This window comes from Neomonachus schauinslandi, chromosome 10 (assembly GCF_002201575.2).
Source record: "Neomonachus schauinslandi chromosome 10, ASM220157v2, whole genome shotgun sequence".
Classification (NCBI taxonomy): Eukaryota; Metazoa; Chordata; class Mammalia; order Carnivora; family Phocidae; genus Neomonachus; species Neomonachus schauinslandi.
In genome coordinates this window covers 78,878,177-78,893,297 of record NC_058412.1, presented here as the reverse complement: position 1 = coordinate 78,893,297, position 15,121 = coordinate 78,878,177, and the positions used below count along the sequence as shown (strand labels likewise).

The following is a 15,121-nucleotide window of genomic DNA, read 5'->3' as shown; positions in this document are numbered from 1 at the left end:
GGAAGTGTAAAGCTCGTCTTGGAAGTTAATAGATGAAACCAATCATGAAGGAAGAGCATAAGCCCTCTTTTTTCCAGAGATTTCTAAGAAAAGCTACTACATGAATATTGTTTTCTCTTATGCTATGATTTCTTTAATATTCAGGGTTCTTTTTTCCTACTTAACCAGAATCCATCTGAGAAATCTGATGTGTTTAGAAATACCAATTCTTCAGTTTTGTATTTTACACTGGGTCTGCACTTTGAAGAGGATAAAGAAGTGTTGGAGAGTATCCTTCCAGTAGCACCCAGCACCAGTTTAAAGAGACAATTTCCAAATGATTTGGAGGATGTGCATGACCTGAATGGCCCTGGGAAAATTCCCAAGAAAGGTCAGTAAGTTATTTTGTCATGGAGTTGTATGACTCCAGAGTGATAGAATGTTAGCTAATATTCAATATATTTAAAAAAAAATTTTATACGGATAGTTTAAAATTAATAATGAAAGGAATATATCAGCTTTATGATTATAGAACAGTTTAAAATTGTTAATCCTACAAAAACTTCATAGTCAGGAATAGGGAAAATTTAGTTATAACTTTAACTTTTATTCATGCTCACTGTCCAGATAGATTATTGTTATATATGCTTAATCTGATAGGAACTATTCCTGCCCAGCATGATTTGTTATATTGGTGTAACACATTTTAGCCAGAGGAAATGCAGATGCTGCATGCTCTTGTCCAGATGAGCAATGTTAATTATAGCATTTTAAACTTTTTCAGAGGCAGATTCCTCACCTCAAAGGAACATGACCTCTAACATAGGAGAAAGTCCAGAGCTCTCCATAGATGTAACTGACTTTGAGTGTGCCCTTTGCATGAGGTAGGATGACAGAGAACCTGTGCAACTGTTTGAAAACCTCATCCTTTCTGAATTGGATATCCTAAACATAATGGGCTTTTTATTATCAGAGAAATTACGTATACCTTAGTAATAAGTGATTTATTTTCAAAAAATTTGATAAGGAAAATCTCAATGGAAATGGATATCTGTAATTTCTACAGCTGTAAGGGAATTATCTTAAGGAATTCTTAGAAAATAAATAGATTATTTGAAAATCTCTTCTGGACATTTTTGGCTAAAAACTCAGATATATTTTCCAGGTTGCTCTTTGAGCCTGTCACTACACCATGTGGACATACGTTTTGCCTGAAATGCCTTGAACGCTGCCTCGACCATGCCCCACATTGTCCACTGTGTAAAGAAAAACTCTCAGAAGTAAGTATTTCTTCTGAAACAACAGGACCGTTCAGCCACTCCTCTCATCCCTCAGTAGATGCTCATTTCTGGGGTTGGCTTTGCTTCCACTACCCATTTACTAAAGAAAGTTGGATTTCTCCAGTCAAAGATAGGTCTTTTTCCTATCTGATTTCTCAAAAAGTACACAAGGGAAGTTTAGATGCAGAAACAATTAAATGTCAGGGAAATTTTCAGGCATGAATTATAGTTGAGATATACTGAAAACAGGTAACATAATTGGAGCTCTTACAATGTGTTAGTTATAAATAGTGGAGATAACATTACTGAGTCCTCGCCATATGTTAATCCTAAAGGGTTGAGATAACATTATGGCGCACTTAATGCGTGCCAAGGATTCTTTCCTTTACCTCATCTCAAGGTGAAGTCATATTGCAGTACTCAGTTTTGCATGGGATCGAAGACTTGATCAGTTCTGACTACCGGGAAATCCCTTTGGTGTGCTGTCAGTTGTGTCTTTTGTCTGTAATCAAAGCCAGTAGTACTTAAGATTCCATGGAGGGAAGCTATTTAGTTATGTCTAACTCAAAAATAAACTGTTAAATCCATCCTTAGGTATGGTAAATACAATGAACAACACGTAAAAGCTTTTAAAGCTCTTCTGATCAACTTTTCAAATTGTGAATATGTATCAACTCTATTGGGCCCTGGTGCCACTAACCTTCCACGAAGCAAGTTATTTAACCTCTTGTGGGGGGGAGGGGGTTTTTAATCCATAAAATGATACTAATTATATTTGCCTTAATTACTACTAGAGATTAAACTCACTTAATGCATTTTAAGTGGGACAAAGTGGTTTTTTAAAGATTTATTTGTCTATTTTTAGAGAGAAAGAGAGTGTGTGCGTGTGTGGGTGTAAGCTGGGGAAGGAGGGCAGAAGGAGAGAGGGAGAGAGAGAATCTCAAGCAGACTCCCCGCTGAGCACGGAGTCTGATGCGGTGCTTGATCTCAAGACCCTGAGATCATTACCCGAGCCGAAATCAGAGTCAGACGCTTAACGGGCTGAGCCACCTAGGTGCCCTAGGCTAAAGCGGTTTTTTTTATAACAAATGTCCAGTAAAATTTATTTTTGAATTTGATATGGTAAAGGAGATATTATACTTATGTGAATTTTTGAGTAATTGTAACATAGTTCACTGCCAAAGTTTGTTAAAATAAGTTATAATTGAGACCTTTCTAAATCATTCTATGTATATACTTGCTTTTTTAAATTGCATACATGCCGGAACTCTCTAAGTTAATCAGGGCTCTCATCATGAATATGATTCATCGTACTATGTGCCATGTGTCATGATGACAGTGCTTTCTGAGTAGCAGTTTCCTCTGGCAGTTCCTCGGCAGGTCCATTGCACTGTGTTTGCTCTCTCTTCTTGCTAACGGCGGCATAGCATCTGGCCTGTTACCTTGTCGTACCCATGCTTGTCTGGGCTGGTGGGCCTGGAGGTGGCTTGTTGATTCTCAGACAGTAAAATGCATGTCTTTATGACTACTGTGTGTAACACAGACCCTTTGTTCACTTCCATGTTCAGTGCTGTCTGGTGGGGGGCTGTGTGATTAGTGCGTTGAGGTTGGCGCTATAATATAAGCTCCTTAGGGACAGAGAGGACTTCTGTCTTGTTTTCACTCTGTCTCCAGGGGCCAGAACACACAGCAGAGGTTCAGGAAATCCATTCTGAATGAATGATTGAATGAACGAGTGAATGGTTAAGTGCAAGTTCTGCATAGATTGCCAGTGCAGCAGAATTTGGAATGTAACGAAACCAACTAAAATTAAAAATCATTCCTCTCTCTTTCTTTGATGCAGAAACCCCTTCATGAGCTTAGACTTTCTCACATACATTATTATAAACACAAATCATCAACTATCTAGGTATGCACAGAAGTCTTGGGTAACGTAATGCCAAGTAAAGCAAATTGTATTACTCTTCAGTAAATGGTGCCATAAACTAACAGTATAAAATATGGATGTCATTAATAATACTTACTGTGAATTAAGTTAAACTTGTTTCTGCTGGTTATTCTGTTACCGAGGGCCTCAAGCACAGTTGCGTCCCCGAGGCTGAACTCCTAGTTCTTAGTGACAGCAGTACATGTAGCTTGTTTCACACAAGCTAAAGGGAGACATGGCAGTATGTCTAGGACTTGCCCAGACGTAAGTGTTAGAAATCTGTAGCGCAAACCCAGAAATGCAGCATGTTAACAAAGCAACACCCTCACATTGAGACCTACCAGTCCCACGGTCCTGGTGCCACGGTGGCTCTTCACCCGTCCCTTAACCCCTCTGAGACCCCTCTTCTCTATTAGTACATTGTAGACGATACTTCTGGGATAGGGCTATTTCAAGGCCTAACTTCATTTATATGAAACATCTGTAATTGGTACCTGATATATATTAGGACGTTAGGGAAAAGAGCTGTTATTTGCAAATTCATATGCCTAAGATAAAAGTGGTGCACACACACACACACAGAGTAATATAGGTCTTCAGCTACATTTGACCCTTCCAGCCACCGGGATCCTGGCACATTTTAATTCAGTTTCCACCTATTGCCCTTTACATCCAGCTCTAATTCCTTGGTCCCTCAGTCCCTTTCCCAATCCAAATAAAGTCAACTCTGCCTTTTGCACATGTCCGTTTAAATAACAAAGCAAAGCTAGAGAAAAAGCCACAAAATTGGGAAGATTGGTTTCAGCTTAAATTCACAGTCTTAAGTCTTAGACTCAAAACATTAGTAGTCATTCTTACTATGCTTCTCTAGTAGCTTCAATTTTCCACTTTCTCGGGTGATTATTTCCCATTTCTCTTCTTTCGCAACATATCCTACTCACTTCCTCTCCCTTCCCTAACATTGTGATACATGATTAAGAACGCAGAAGCCAGCAAGGCTGGGATTCACTCATCCTTCCTCCAGGTGATGAACACCTTCTCCTACCTTTTTCTCAGATGGGAGGAACTGCCCTGCCCCTGTCCCTACCCCAGGCTGGCTGACCTCCCGGCTCTCCATCCCCATCCTTTTGTCTTCCCGGAGACTCTATCCCTCTCCCCCCTTGTTGACCTTTACTACTGGGGACAGAGTGCTCTGTACTCTAGAATTAATTACCATGTGGTATTATTTAACATTTCCTTTTGTTACAGTTGTTGGCAAGCAGAAATTTTAATATAACTATTTTGGCCGAAGAATTAATATTTCGATATTTATCTGATGAACTCTCTGATAGGAAGAGAATTTATGATGAAGAAATGACAGAACTGTCAAAGTAAGTCCTCATGTTGTATATACTTGGTTTTGAGTTCAGATTAAAGAAGGAAACCTTTGCATTCATAGCTTTATCTCAGGTTTTTATCCCCCCCTTGGCAGAGAAATTAGACCTAAAAATAGAAAAAAAAATTAATTGCAAAGAGTTTATGGAAATTTGATTGAAAGGGGTCATAAGAAATATTTCAAAAGTGTGTCCTCATGGGGCCCCTGGGTGGCTCAGTCAGTTACGTGTCTGACTCTTGATCTCAGCTCAGGTCTCGATCTCGGGGTCATGAGTTCAAGCCCCATGTTGGACCCCATGCTGGATATGGAGCCCACTTTAAAAAAAAATTGTGTCTTCACAAAATTATGTAGTTTCTTTTTGTATCTAAGTAAGTGGTACTGAATTTTTCAGAATTGAAAAGGCACAGTATATAGAAACAGGAGGGAAAACAGGTTTACCCCTTGAAATAGTCTTGACAGGTGTATTTGTCTTTTAAAGTGATTAGAGTTGTGTGTTGTAGCAAACTTTAACTATTGAGGTCTTATAATTCTTCCACTCTTTTTTATTCACAACTCATTACCTTTGACTACTGTGTAGTTTTTGCTTTTATCAGAACTTTTTTCTCTTCTTCTTATTTATTTTTATTGAGGTAAAATTGATGCATAGCACTGTATGAATTTCAGGTACGTAACATAATGCTTTGATATTTATATATATTGCAAAATGACCACCACAATAAGTCTTAACGTCCATCACTATACATAGTTAGCAAATTTTTTTTCTTGTGGTGAGAACTTTTAAGACCCATTCTCTTATCAACTTTCAAATATGCAATGCATTATGATTAGCTGTAGTCACCATGCTGTGCATTACATCCCCAGGACTTACATATTTTGCAGCTGGAAGCTTGTACCTTTGACCCCCTTCACCCATCCCCCACCCCACCTCAGCCTCTGGCAAACACCAATCTTTTGTCTGTATCTATGAACTTGGTTTTGTTCTTTTTTTAAGATTCCACTTGTAAGTGAGGTCATGCAGTATTCATTTTTCTGACTGATTTCACTTAGCATAGTGCCCTCAAGGTCATTAGAACTTTTTTTTATCATAGTCGTAAGCTATAACTTTTTCCAAGTAAGTTAATACAATTCAGCATGTTCTGTCTCATCAAATTAAATAAGACCAGCTTGGCAGGAAACCTGGTAAGCTGAGAACTTTCTCATGAGGTGGTCCTTGGCTTCCTTTCCCCACGAAAGACTGAGACAGGCCTGAGGGTTTTATGTTGTAAATGAGAAAATTGAGGTTGGCTAGCTTTTTCTATTTTACAGTGACTAATATTCCCTTTTGTTTCTAACTGCTCCTACTTCTAAGTTTACATTTTCCCTCACCCAACAGTCTGACCAGAGATGTCCCCATCTTTGTGTGTGCCATGGCCTTCCCCACGGTCCCGTGTCCACTTCATGTCTTTGAGCCCCGCTATCGGCTTATGATAAGAAGATGCATGGAAACTGGCACCAAACGGTTTGGCATGTGTCTATCTGCTGAGCACGCAGGGTAAGAACTGTCAGCATTCAGAGGGTCCTAAATAAATACATAACTTGTTATTTTTCTTGAAGAACAATTTAAGATGATGTTGAAAACTTCCAGTAGCTCCCATTACACAACAAGGTCTAAGTCTGAGGCTATCTATGATGTGGTCCCAGCCTTTTTTCTAGCCTCACCTCCTACTCCTTTCTTTCAGACATCGTACTTGCTAGTCCACTACCATATTATTTGCCTTTCTCTAAATACAGTTCATATTCATGCTTCTCTCTGCCTGTAATTCTCTTCTAGTTCATCATCATGCAAACAAATCCAGTCTAACTTTTAAGGTCTAAAAAATTTGCTAAAAAATTGAAGCCTCCACCTACACAGCCAGACAAATTTCAGTCTTATAACAACCCCAGCTCTTAAGTTTTTACCTCTCCTCGTTGTACATCAAATTGGCAGGCAGCTCCCCTCCATGGCTGCTCTGGAGACTCTGGGTCCTTCCCATCTGTTGGCTTCCTTATCCCCTAGGGCTTTGTCGTTACTGCATGGTTATGATAAGGTCACTACATGCAAGTTGTAGCTGGTAGAAGAGGCACATATGCTCTGGAAGGATTCTGGAGAAAAGGGATACATATCACTGTTGCTCACACCTACTGCAGTGGAGGCTGGGAAATGTAGCCCACCCATGTGCCCAGGAAGAAAGGGAGAATGGATATGTAGGACTATCCACTAGTTTCCACCATATATACCTAGGAACAGATCTTTTTTTATTTTTTAAAGATTTTATTTATTTATTTGACGGAGAGAGCACAAGTGGGCAGAGAGGCAGGCAGACTGAGAGGGAGAAGCAGGCTCTCCCCTGAGCAGGGAGCCCGACGCGGGGCTCGATCCCAGGACCCTGGGATCATGACCCAAGCCGAAGGCAGACGCTCAACTGACTGAGCCACCCAGGCCCCCCAGAACAGATTTTTTTAAAGATATGTATAGGACCTTTATGGAAAAAAATCTACAGCTTTATTGAAAAATATTCAGGAAGATCTAAATAAATGGAGAGAAATACCATATCCATGGATGGATGTATAGACTTTGATGTCATAGAAATGTCAGTTTTACCCAAATTAGTCTATAAATCTAAAGGAGTTTCAGTCAACATTCCAAGAGGGGTTTTTCATGGAATTGTTCAAGCTGATTTTTAGAATTATTATGGAAAAGTAAAAGATCAAAACTGTGATAGTTTTGAAGAAATCAGTTGAGTAAGAAGAGAGAACACTCTGATAATAAACTTAGAAGTCCTGGTAAGTAGATCACTGGAACAGAATATGGAGATAAGGAACAGATCCGCTCATTTATGGACCCCATATTTACATATAATTTTGTGAGAAAAGGCAAGCTGCTCACTTAAAAAGTGCTTAGAAAATTAGTGGGCAGTCCAGATGGAGAAAAACAATCTTTTCTCTGCCTTGCACCATATACACAAATTAACACATGTTATTTACATTCTCAGTATGAAAAACAACATATAAAAATTTTAAGAGAAAACATTGGAGACTATAATTAGGAAAAGGAAAAGATTTTTTTTTTTGTACAAGATGCTGAGAGCACATAGCATGGAAGAAGAGATTAATACATTTGAATATATTAAAATGTGATCCATCAAAATCAGCAAAAGCAGAGTGAAAAAACAAGTTCCAGAAGTTCTGCTTCCATGAAGGATACAGAACACTAAGAAGAGCATTACTCCAGACAAACTCTAGGATGTAAGTTTCTTGAACCTGTTGGTGAGCAGAGGTTGCTCATAGTAAGTGAGGAAAGGCAAGTCCCTCCAGGGAGAGCAGTAGACAAAAGCCTGGCTTACCTGTGGCAGAGCCCAGGAGGAGACCTGCAAGTGGGTAGGAAGAATTCAGCTAGTTTTCTGGGGGCCATGTTCTAATGACCTCATGTGGACAAGCATGAGAGTCCAGATGCTCTGGGAGTTACAGATGCAAGGAGGATTTGCCTTCATTCACAAGTTCTTGTCCACAGACAGGACAGGATGCTCATTGGAAAGACAGTTTCTGTAGCTGAGACAGGCTTTGGAGGAGCTGACATTTGAAGGCATTTGTCTGCTGATGGCTGGGGCAGGAAGTCCTCCCTTGAAGGGAATCTTCAGGGCACCTCCGTCAGTGCCACCGGCTATGGATAAGATAGCCTTGTTAGATAAGCAGGAAGAGAGGGTTTTAGGAGAGATCCAAGCAGAGGTGTCCAGCCTTACAGGCATGTGACTTGGGAACTGTCACTCATCGTTTGCTTGAAGGTATGTAATGAAGTTGTTCTTTCACTTTAGAATTAGGTAGCCTTGGGTTCAGATCTCAGGTCTAAATCTTGCCATGGCCTTACATAAGTTGTTTGATTTTTTTAAACCTTCCTGTTTTTGTGAGGCTTGAATGAGTACATATTATAAACCGCTCCATGTAATGCTTGACCTGTAATGGGCTCAGTCTCCTCAGGAAGCGGATGAGAGTTACAAGAGTGAGAGTGGTTAAGATCACAGGGGACAGCTTTGGAGCAAGGACGACACCCTGGGCGGGCCCTGTGTGTGAAGGACATGTGGAGGAGGGAGGCAGCTGAAAAGGGCTGCACTGGTCAGGGAGCGCCACAGAGAGCAGCAGAGGGTGTTGGGTCAGTGACAGATCAGCAGGCTCATGCCAGAGTCATGTGTGACTTCCAGTGGGGTCATTTCAGTGGAATGGTGGGGTATGGAGATCTGCTGGGGAGCAGGAGATGAAGGCAGTGACTGTAGATGACTTTCCAGAGCAGTTTGTTGGGAAGGACAGAGCTGGCCGGCATGAGTGGAAATGGGGAGGGAGGGAGCAGAATCTGTGAGTGGCATGGCGGCCCCTGGACATACCGTGTGCTCTCTGTACCCCCTGCCGGTGCCCTGACCAAGGGGACCTCTCGGGTCCTTCCAAAGCACTAGCTTATTTGAACCACTGCAGCCCTAGCACACCCGTATGTTTTGCATTTAACAGAAGGAATCATCTGCAGGTGTCTCTTAGAGAAAATAAGCTTGCTGGTCCCATGTGGAGACACCATTAGTTTTGTTTGGATCTTCTGCGTTTTTAAAATCGTGGTCATTTCTCCCGACTGTCCTGTCAGAATTTCAGAGTACGGCTGCATGCTGGAGATTAAGGACGTCAGAACGTTTCCTGATGGGAGTTCGGTTGTGGATGCCATTGGGATTAGTCGGTTCAGAGTTCTGAGCCACCGTCACAGAGATGGCTATAACACAGCTGACATTGAATATCTCGAAGATGAAAAGGTGAGGTTTATTTTACTGCTGCGTGTTTAGAGGTCAGTCACCTTGTTTCCCTCTGCGCTGTGGAAAAACTTGGTTGGATTTTTACTGACAAGATTACTTATATCCTCCCTGATTTATTACCTCAGTGGATTTTTCACCTGAGCTGGGGCTGGTGGACACATCTCCTCAAAAAAATCACCTTACTGTTGCACATTGCGAAATGCCTTTGTGATTTGTTGTCTCAGTGTTCCAGCTCAGGAGTTGGCAAACCTTTCCTACAGAGGGCCATACGGTCAATACTATAGACTTTCCAGGTCATGCAGTCTCTGTTGCAACTACTCAGCTCTGCTATTCTAGCACAGAAGCAGCTGTAGACAGTCTGTAAATGAGGGGGCATGACCCGTTTCCAATAAAATGCTGTTTACATAAACATACGCAATGAACAGGATTTGACTTGTGAGTAGTAGTCCATCCCTGTTCTGGATGCTGGTATTAGTTCAGAATGAGATATAATATAAAAAACAGTGCTTAAAAATACCTTCTAAAGCTCAGTGTAAAAGGTTTGGATTTCTTACCCCTTCAGAAATACTGATATGTCTAATAGAAATATCAGAACCCATATCTTGACAGATTAACAAAATGTTTTGAAGGGATTCTCAGAAAGATGGGTACAAAGATGTCCCTAGCAGTCTTATTCATTAATTGCCAAAACCAAGAAATAGTGCAGATGCTCATCAGCAGAGGAATGGATAAACAAACTGTAGTATATTTATATAGTGGAATACTACTTGGCAATAAAAATGAAGGAACTGCTGACACACAGAACAACGTGGAAGAATCTCCTAGGTCTCTCAACAAATACATCTCTCAACGTGATGCTAAGCCAGGGAAGCCAGACACATAACCACACATGCTGTGTGGCTCCATTTATAAATTCCAAGACCAGGCATCACTTGTCTCTGGTGTTGGAGGGCAGAGACTGGCTGGGGGTAGAGGGAGGGCCATTGTGGGTGATGGAAATGCCCCCTGTCCTCTTGAGGATCATGATCCCACTGGTGTGTACGGCTGACAATACTCTGAGCCAATCATTAAGACTGATGCATTTTCTGTATGTAAATTATCCTGCAGAAAAACATTACAACCATCTAGAAAGAGGAAATCCTTGGAATTACTGTATCCCTCTTTTGAATTCTTTGGTTCACATTTAGAAACATGGAAAGCGAGAGTCTTTAGCTGTCTGACATCACACTGGAAGTCACTTTGGGGACCGTGATGTACATTCATGATGCCCACGAGAAGAGCCATACCCACAGCACCAGCACCATCCCTTTTCCAGCTGCTGGTTCTGGTCATCCTGAGCACAGGGGCTCGCAGTGCAGGGGAACCAAGCACAGCGAGTCAACCCTAACGCCACAGGACCGGAGAGTGGGGTTTAAAGGATGTGACCGAGTGTGATTGTTTTCGGGGTCCCTCTGCTGCCCTAGTAATAAATCTGAGGAGAGGGTTTACTGACGTGGATGGTGATTTTTAGTGGTCTATGTATGTAAAATGAGAGCTTACATAGCTACAACATGAAATAATTTTGGTGTTTTTTTTTTAAAAAAAAGAAAATCCTCTACTACGTAGAATGTTTAATTTGTATAAGTCAAATTGAGAATGGTTGTATGCATGATAATCTAATTCCTCAGTTTACCCTAGTTTTTAGAGATACTGGAATTTTATAACCAGAAAGGACCTGAATGGGTTATTCCCACTTTGTAGATGAAAAACCCCTACCCTCAGGAGGCTGTGTGACTGGCTCATGAGAATCAGCAGTGAAGCCAGAACACCAGGGTCACTTTGTCCCCTGCCCAGTGCTTTTCCCACTTAGGTGTTCCTGAGTAGGACTGGGACATACTTAAAATGAATGACTTGGCAGTGAGATAGGCAGCCAGAAGCAAAGCATGGTAAATCTAAAGCATCAGGCTGTGTAAGGCTGTGTAAGGCTAATGCAGAGAAGTGTGGTAGCTGTAACATGTCTTTTGGAATATAGTTTGGTGATATGGAATACAGTATTTTAAATGTCTCACTCTTTGACTTGGCAATTCTACTTCTAGGAAACTATCCTGAGGGAATGACGGCCCCTTCTCTCACCACCGACAACAAAAATAAAACAACCCCCCCTACTTTTGCATAAATATTTATATTGCTGTGTTATTTTTAAATAGATCTTACCTGAATGGTGGAGTGAATTCTCAAATAGAGGACTGTATGTAGCCATTGAAAATTACTCATAGTAACATGGGATATGTTTATATTGTTAAGAGAAAAATCAGGATGTTATAGAAAGACAGGGTAGATAGATCTTCACTGTATAAGAAAAGTACAGATTTGTATGTTGAGCACATAATAGGTTTATAAAACACGAATCAATTATCTAAGAAATAAATGCCACGAATCCACTTAGCAAATGCGGCAGATGTCACTGCATTTCATGTGTAATAATGAGTTGTTGAAATGGTGGTCCCTTTTTCCTTGATCAGGTGGAAGGTCCAGCATATGAAGAACTTACCAGTCTTCATGATTCAGTTTATCAACAGTCGGTTTCTTGGTTTACTTCACTTCAGGATCACATGAAGGAACAAATTTTAAGCCATTTTGGGTTAATGCCAGACAGAGAATCTGAGCCTCAGGTATAGTCTCCTTATTTCTTTTATAATGCTATTATCTGCTGCTATATAATGTGCTAAGACATATTATTCTGAAGGAAAATTAGGCAGTATTATGCAATATACTCCATCGTGATCACTTACGAACCAATTCATTTATCAACAGCACAAAGAAGCACCTAATACAGTAACATGTGCCTTTTGGAGCAAAACAGTCAATGCTTTCTGATTAGTACTGCATAAAGGTAATTTCTTTTCTATCAAAAAAGAATTTCTTCTGATTGGCTGTCAGCTTTAGTACTTTTATTTCTTCTCCCAACTATTTAAATCATTTGTTTAAATCTTACAATTTAGAGAGTAATAATCCTGTATATTGGCATGAACACTCCGTGTTTTGCACATAATATTGCCTTGTACCTAATAAACAGGTGTTGAATAAATGAAGAGAAAATCAAACTCTCGTTAAATTAGAAGCCTTCCTGCCTTCTATCTAGCCCAGCTTTCTCTGGTGCTCTGCAAGCGTGCTTTCCGTGAAGCTGGCTTTTCAAGCAATGCCTGGCTTCAGGCTGTGAAGCAGTTCTAAGTGCAAATGAATCCTCTCCTCCTTCTCTGGGTGACAGAGCCAGGCAGGGATGGTTTAGGCTTGTGGCTGAGAGTATGTAGTTCCTTCCACTGTACATGCTCATCTTTCTTGTGGAGAGAGTGGGGCTGGAGGACCAGCTCTCAGAAGGTTTGGGGGAAGATGAAATGTCCTTTGTACTTTTCCCATTCATTTTTTTTTTTTCCTTCAAAGATTTTATTTATTTGACAGAGAGAGATACAGCAAGAGAGGGAACACAAGCAGGGGGAGTGGGAGAGGGAGAAGCAGGCTTCCCGCGGAGCAGGGAGCCCGATGTGGGGCTTGATCCCAGGACCCTGGGATCATGACCTGAGCTGAAGGCAGATGCTTAACAACTGAGCCACCCAGGCGCCCCTCCCATTCATTTTTATGTTCTTTTCCTATCTCTTGAGGATTTCTGACTTCCACGCCTCCCCCCGCCCCATGTCTTTTCCAAACTCAAGACCATCCTGTAAGCCAAAAATTGTCTCAAATGTAATCCTCCCGATCTTTCAGTAGAATCTTCCTCATCCTAAACTAAGTTGACACCAGAGTCTACCCTCTCTAGTTCCCAGGTGGGATTCTGTATACCTTTGGGGTGGGATTGGAGGAGAATCCAGGACAGGAAGCTGGGAAGCCTGGTTGTCTTGGTTCTTAATGCCAGGAATACCGAGAACAACTTTATGACCAGCTTTGCTTAGAGCTCAATCCAGAAGTGTGTGTTTGGGTATGTGAAATAAAGGCTATCAGTTAGCATAATAATTCTTACACAGTTAATTCATGGTGATTCCCATATATATAATTAACAATAATTCATATATAGATATTTCATCTATGTGTGCACGTCCATCACATAGCTATTAAAAGCTTTATTATAATACTCAAACTTATACACATAATTTTAGCCTTCCTAATATTGAGTTTTTATGGTATACTTAAAACTAAAAAACAATAACACGGAACACTGGAAATAGAGGTAAAAATTATGGTCCTTTCATCCTATAGCTATATACTCCCAACTAAAGCTTTGAGAGAACAGAAACAAGTAATTCATGAAATTTCCCTGTGGAAGATGCTCCTCTTTGCAAGCTCTTTGTTTTGTGAGGTCTTCCACATTTAAATGTGTAGTAGGAAAGCAAACTTTGTATGTCAAGGACTGAATGGATGGGAAGTAGACCTAAAATAGAAGGTAACATTTAATTCTCGCTTCTGCCTTGTTGGTGCAACAGAAGGACAGTATCGGGGGAAGAGACTTGTATTTTAGGTGATAATTTTGATTTGCTTTCATTTCTTTTGCAGAGTAACCCTAGTGGCCCCGCGTGGTCCTGGTGGATCCTGGCAGTGTTGCCATTGGAACGCAAGGCTCAGCTGGCTATTCTTGGCATGATCTCCCTTAAAGAGCGTCTGCTTGCCATTCGGCGAATATTAGTCATCATCACGCGTAAGATGAATAGTCGGCAGGAGCTGGTTAATAGCAGGGAGAGAAATAATTAATTTTCTCTCTCTGTCAAGGTTTCTGGAAGCCCTTGTACTTTTGTGAAGAGTGCTAGGCATGGAGAGTATCATCCCATTCATCATGCTTTGTAAAATGCTCGTTGATAGGTTACAAAATGGAACACTTAGCAAACACTGACTCCTATTCAAATGTTAAAAGTCTGTGCCTCGCGGAACCTGACTCTGTGCAAGATTAGCCTGAAGTTTGAATGGAGCCCATGGTTGGAAAAGAACCTAAGAGAATCTCTCTGAAGCAGAGGCTCTAGGGTGTAGTTCAGTGACAGCAGGGAACACCACAGATAGTAGACGAGTGGTTTAGGTTTTGCAAGAAAGAAGGACCCTCTCCCCAGTGAAGTGTCTTCCTGCACCAGATGGAAACAGCATGCTTTGGTGGCTAGACAGAAAGGGGGAAACCACATTTTTATCTGGAAGCAGATTCCTCAGAGCGCAGGCTAACTGAAAATGTGCTTAGGCTTCGTGTGTCACTGTAAAGTTGTCTGTGAAGTTGAGGAATCAAACTGTGGTCCAGTGCAGGAGCCCAAATTAGTCGTCACCCAAGAAGCTGTAGCTGCCGGATAGCACTGTGTTTTGTGTCCTGCGGTAGTTCAGATATTGTACATTGCATGTTGTAATCAAATGAACGTCAGAATACACAAAGTGTACCCTGGATAGAGAAAAATCTGAGGCCAGTATAGGTGACTTGAGGACATATATTCCTACACACTCCAGAAAGAGTGAGCAACAGTTAGCTAAAACCCTACATGCATTGGGATGTCAACATACAACCAAACTAGTGCAAAAAACTCCTTGAAAACATAACCCTGTCTCATTATTTGGTGGGTACTAAGCATTTAGGAAATTGTCCTCTTGCTACTAGGATTTGCATTGGAAATTAGGCCCATCAGTAATTTGAGTTCACCATCCATCCACTCATATATGAAGACATGCTATGGAATGGGCATCTATCTATTCCAGGAAAACATACCAGGACAATATGCAAGAAGGAGGAGGTGGGGATGGGATGTAAATAGTCGGC

The 15,121-nt window shown here is 41.0% G+C and overlaps 1 protein-coding gene across 1 annotated transcript in view; it reads left to right on the top strand.

The window, feature by feature from the left end:
* Positions 1 to 14,085, top strand: part of LONRF2 (LON peptidase N-terminal domain and ring finger 2) — a 43,508-nt gene extending 29,423 nt beyond the window's left edge. Inside the window, exons 5-12 of the mRNA XM_021680300.1 lie at positions 169 to 370; positions 770 to 863; positions 1,145 to 1,259; positions 4,435 to 4,556; positions 5,934 to 6,092; positions 9,204 to 9,366; positions 11,868 to 12,017; positions 13,891 to 14,085. Of these exons, the coding sequence (XP_021535975.1) occupies positions 169 to 370; positions 770 to 863; positions 1,145 to 1,259; positions 4,435 to 4,556; positions 5,934 to 6,092; positions 9,204 to 9,366; positions 11,868 to 12,017; positions 13,891 to 14,085 (1,200 nt within the window). The remainder of the gene's footprint in view (positions 1 to 168; positions 371 to 769; positions 864 to 1,144; positions 1,260 to 4,434; positions 4,557 to 5,933; positions 6,093 to 9,203; positions 9,367 to 11,867; positions 12,018 to 13,890) is intronic.
* Positions 14,086 to 15,121: the final 1,036 nt, after the last annotated feature.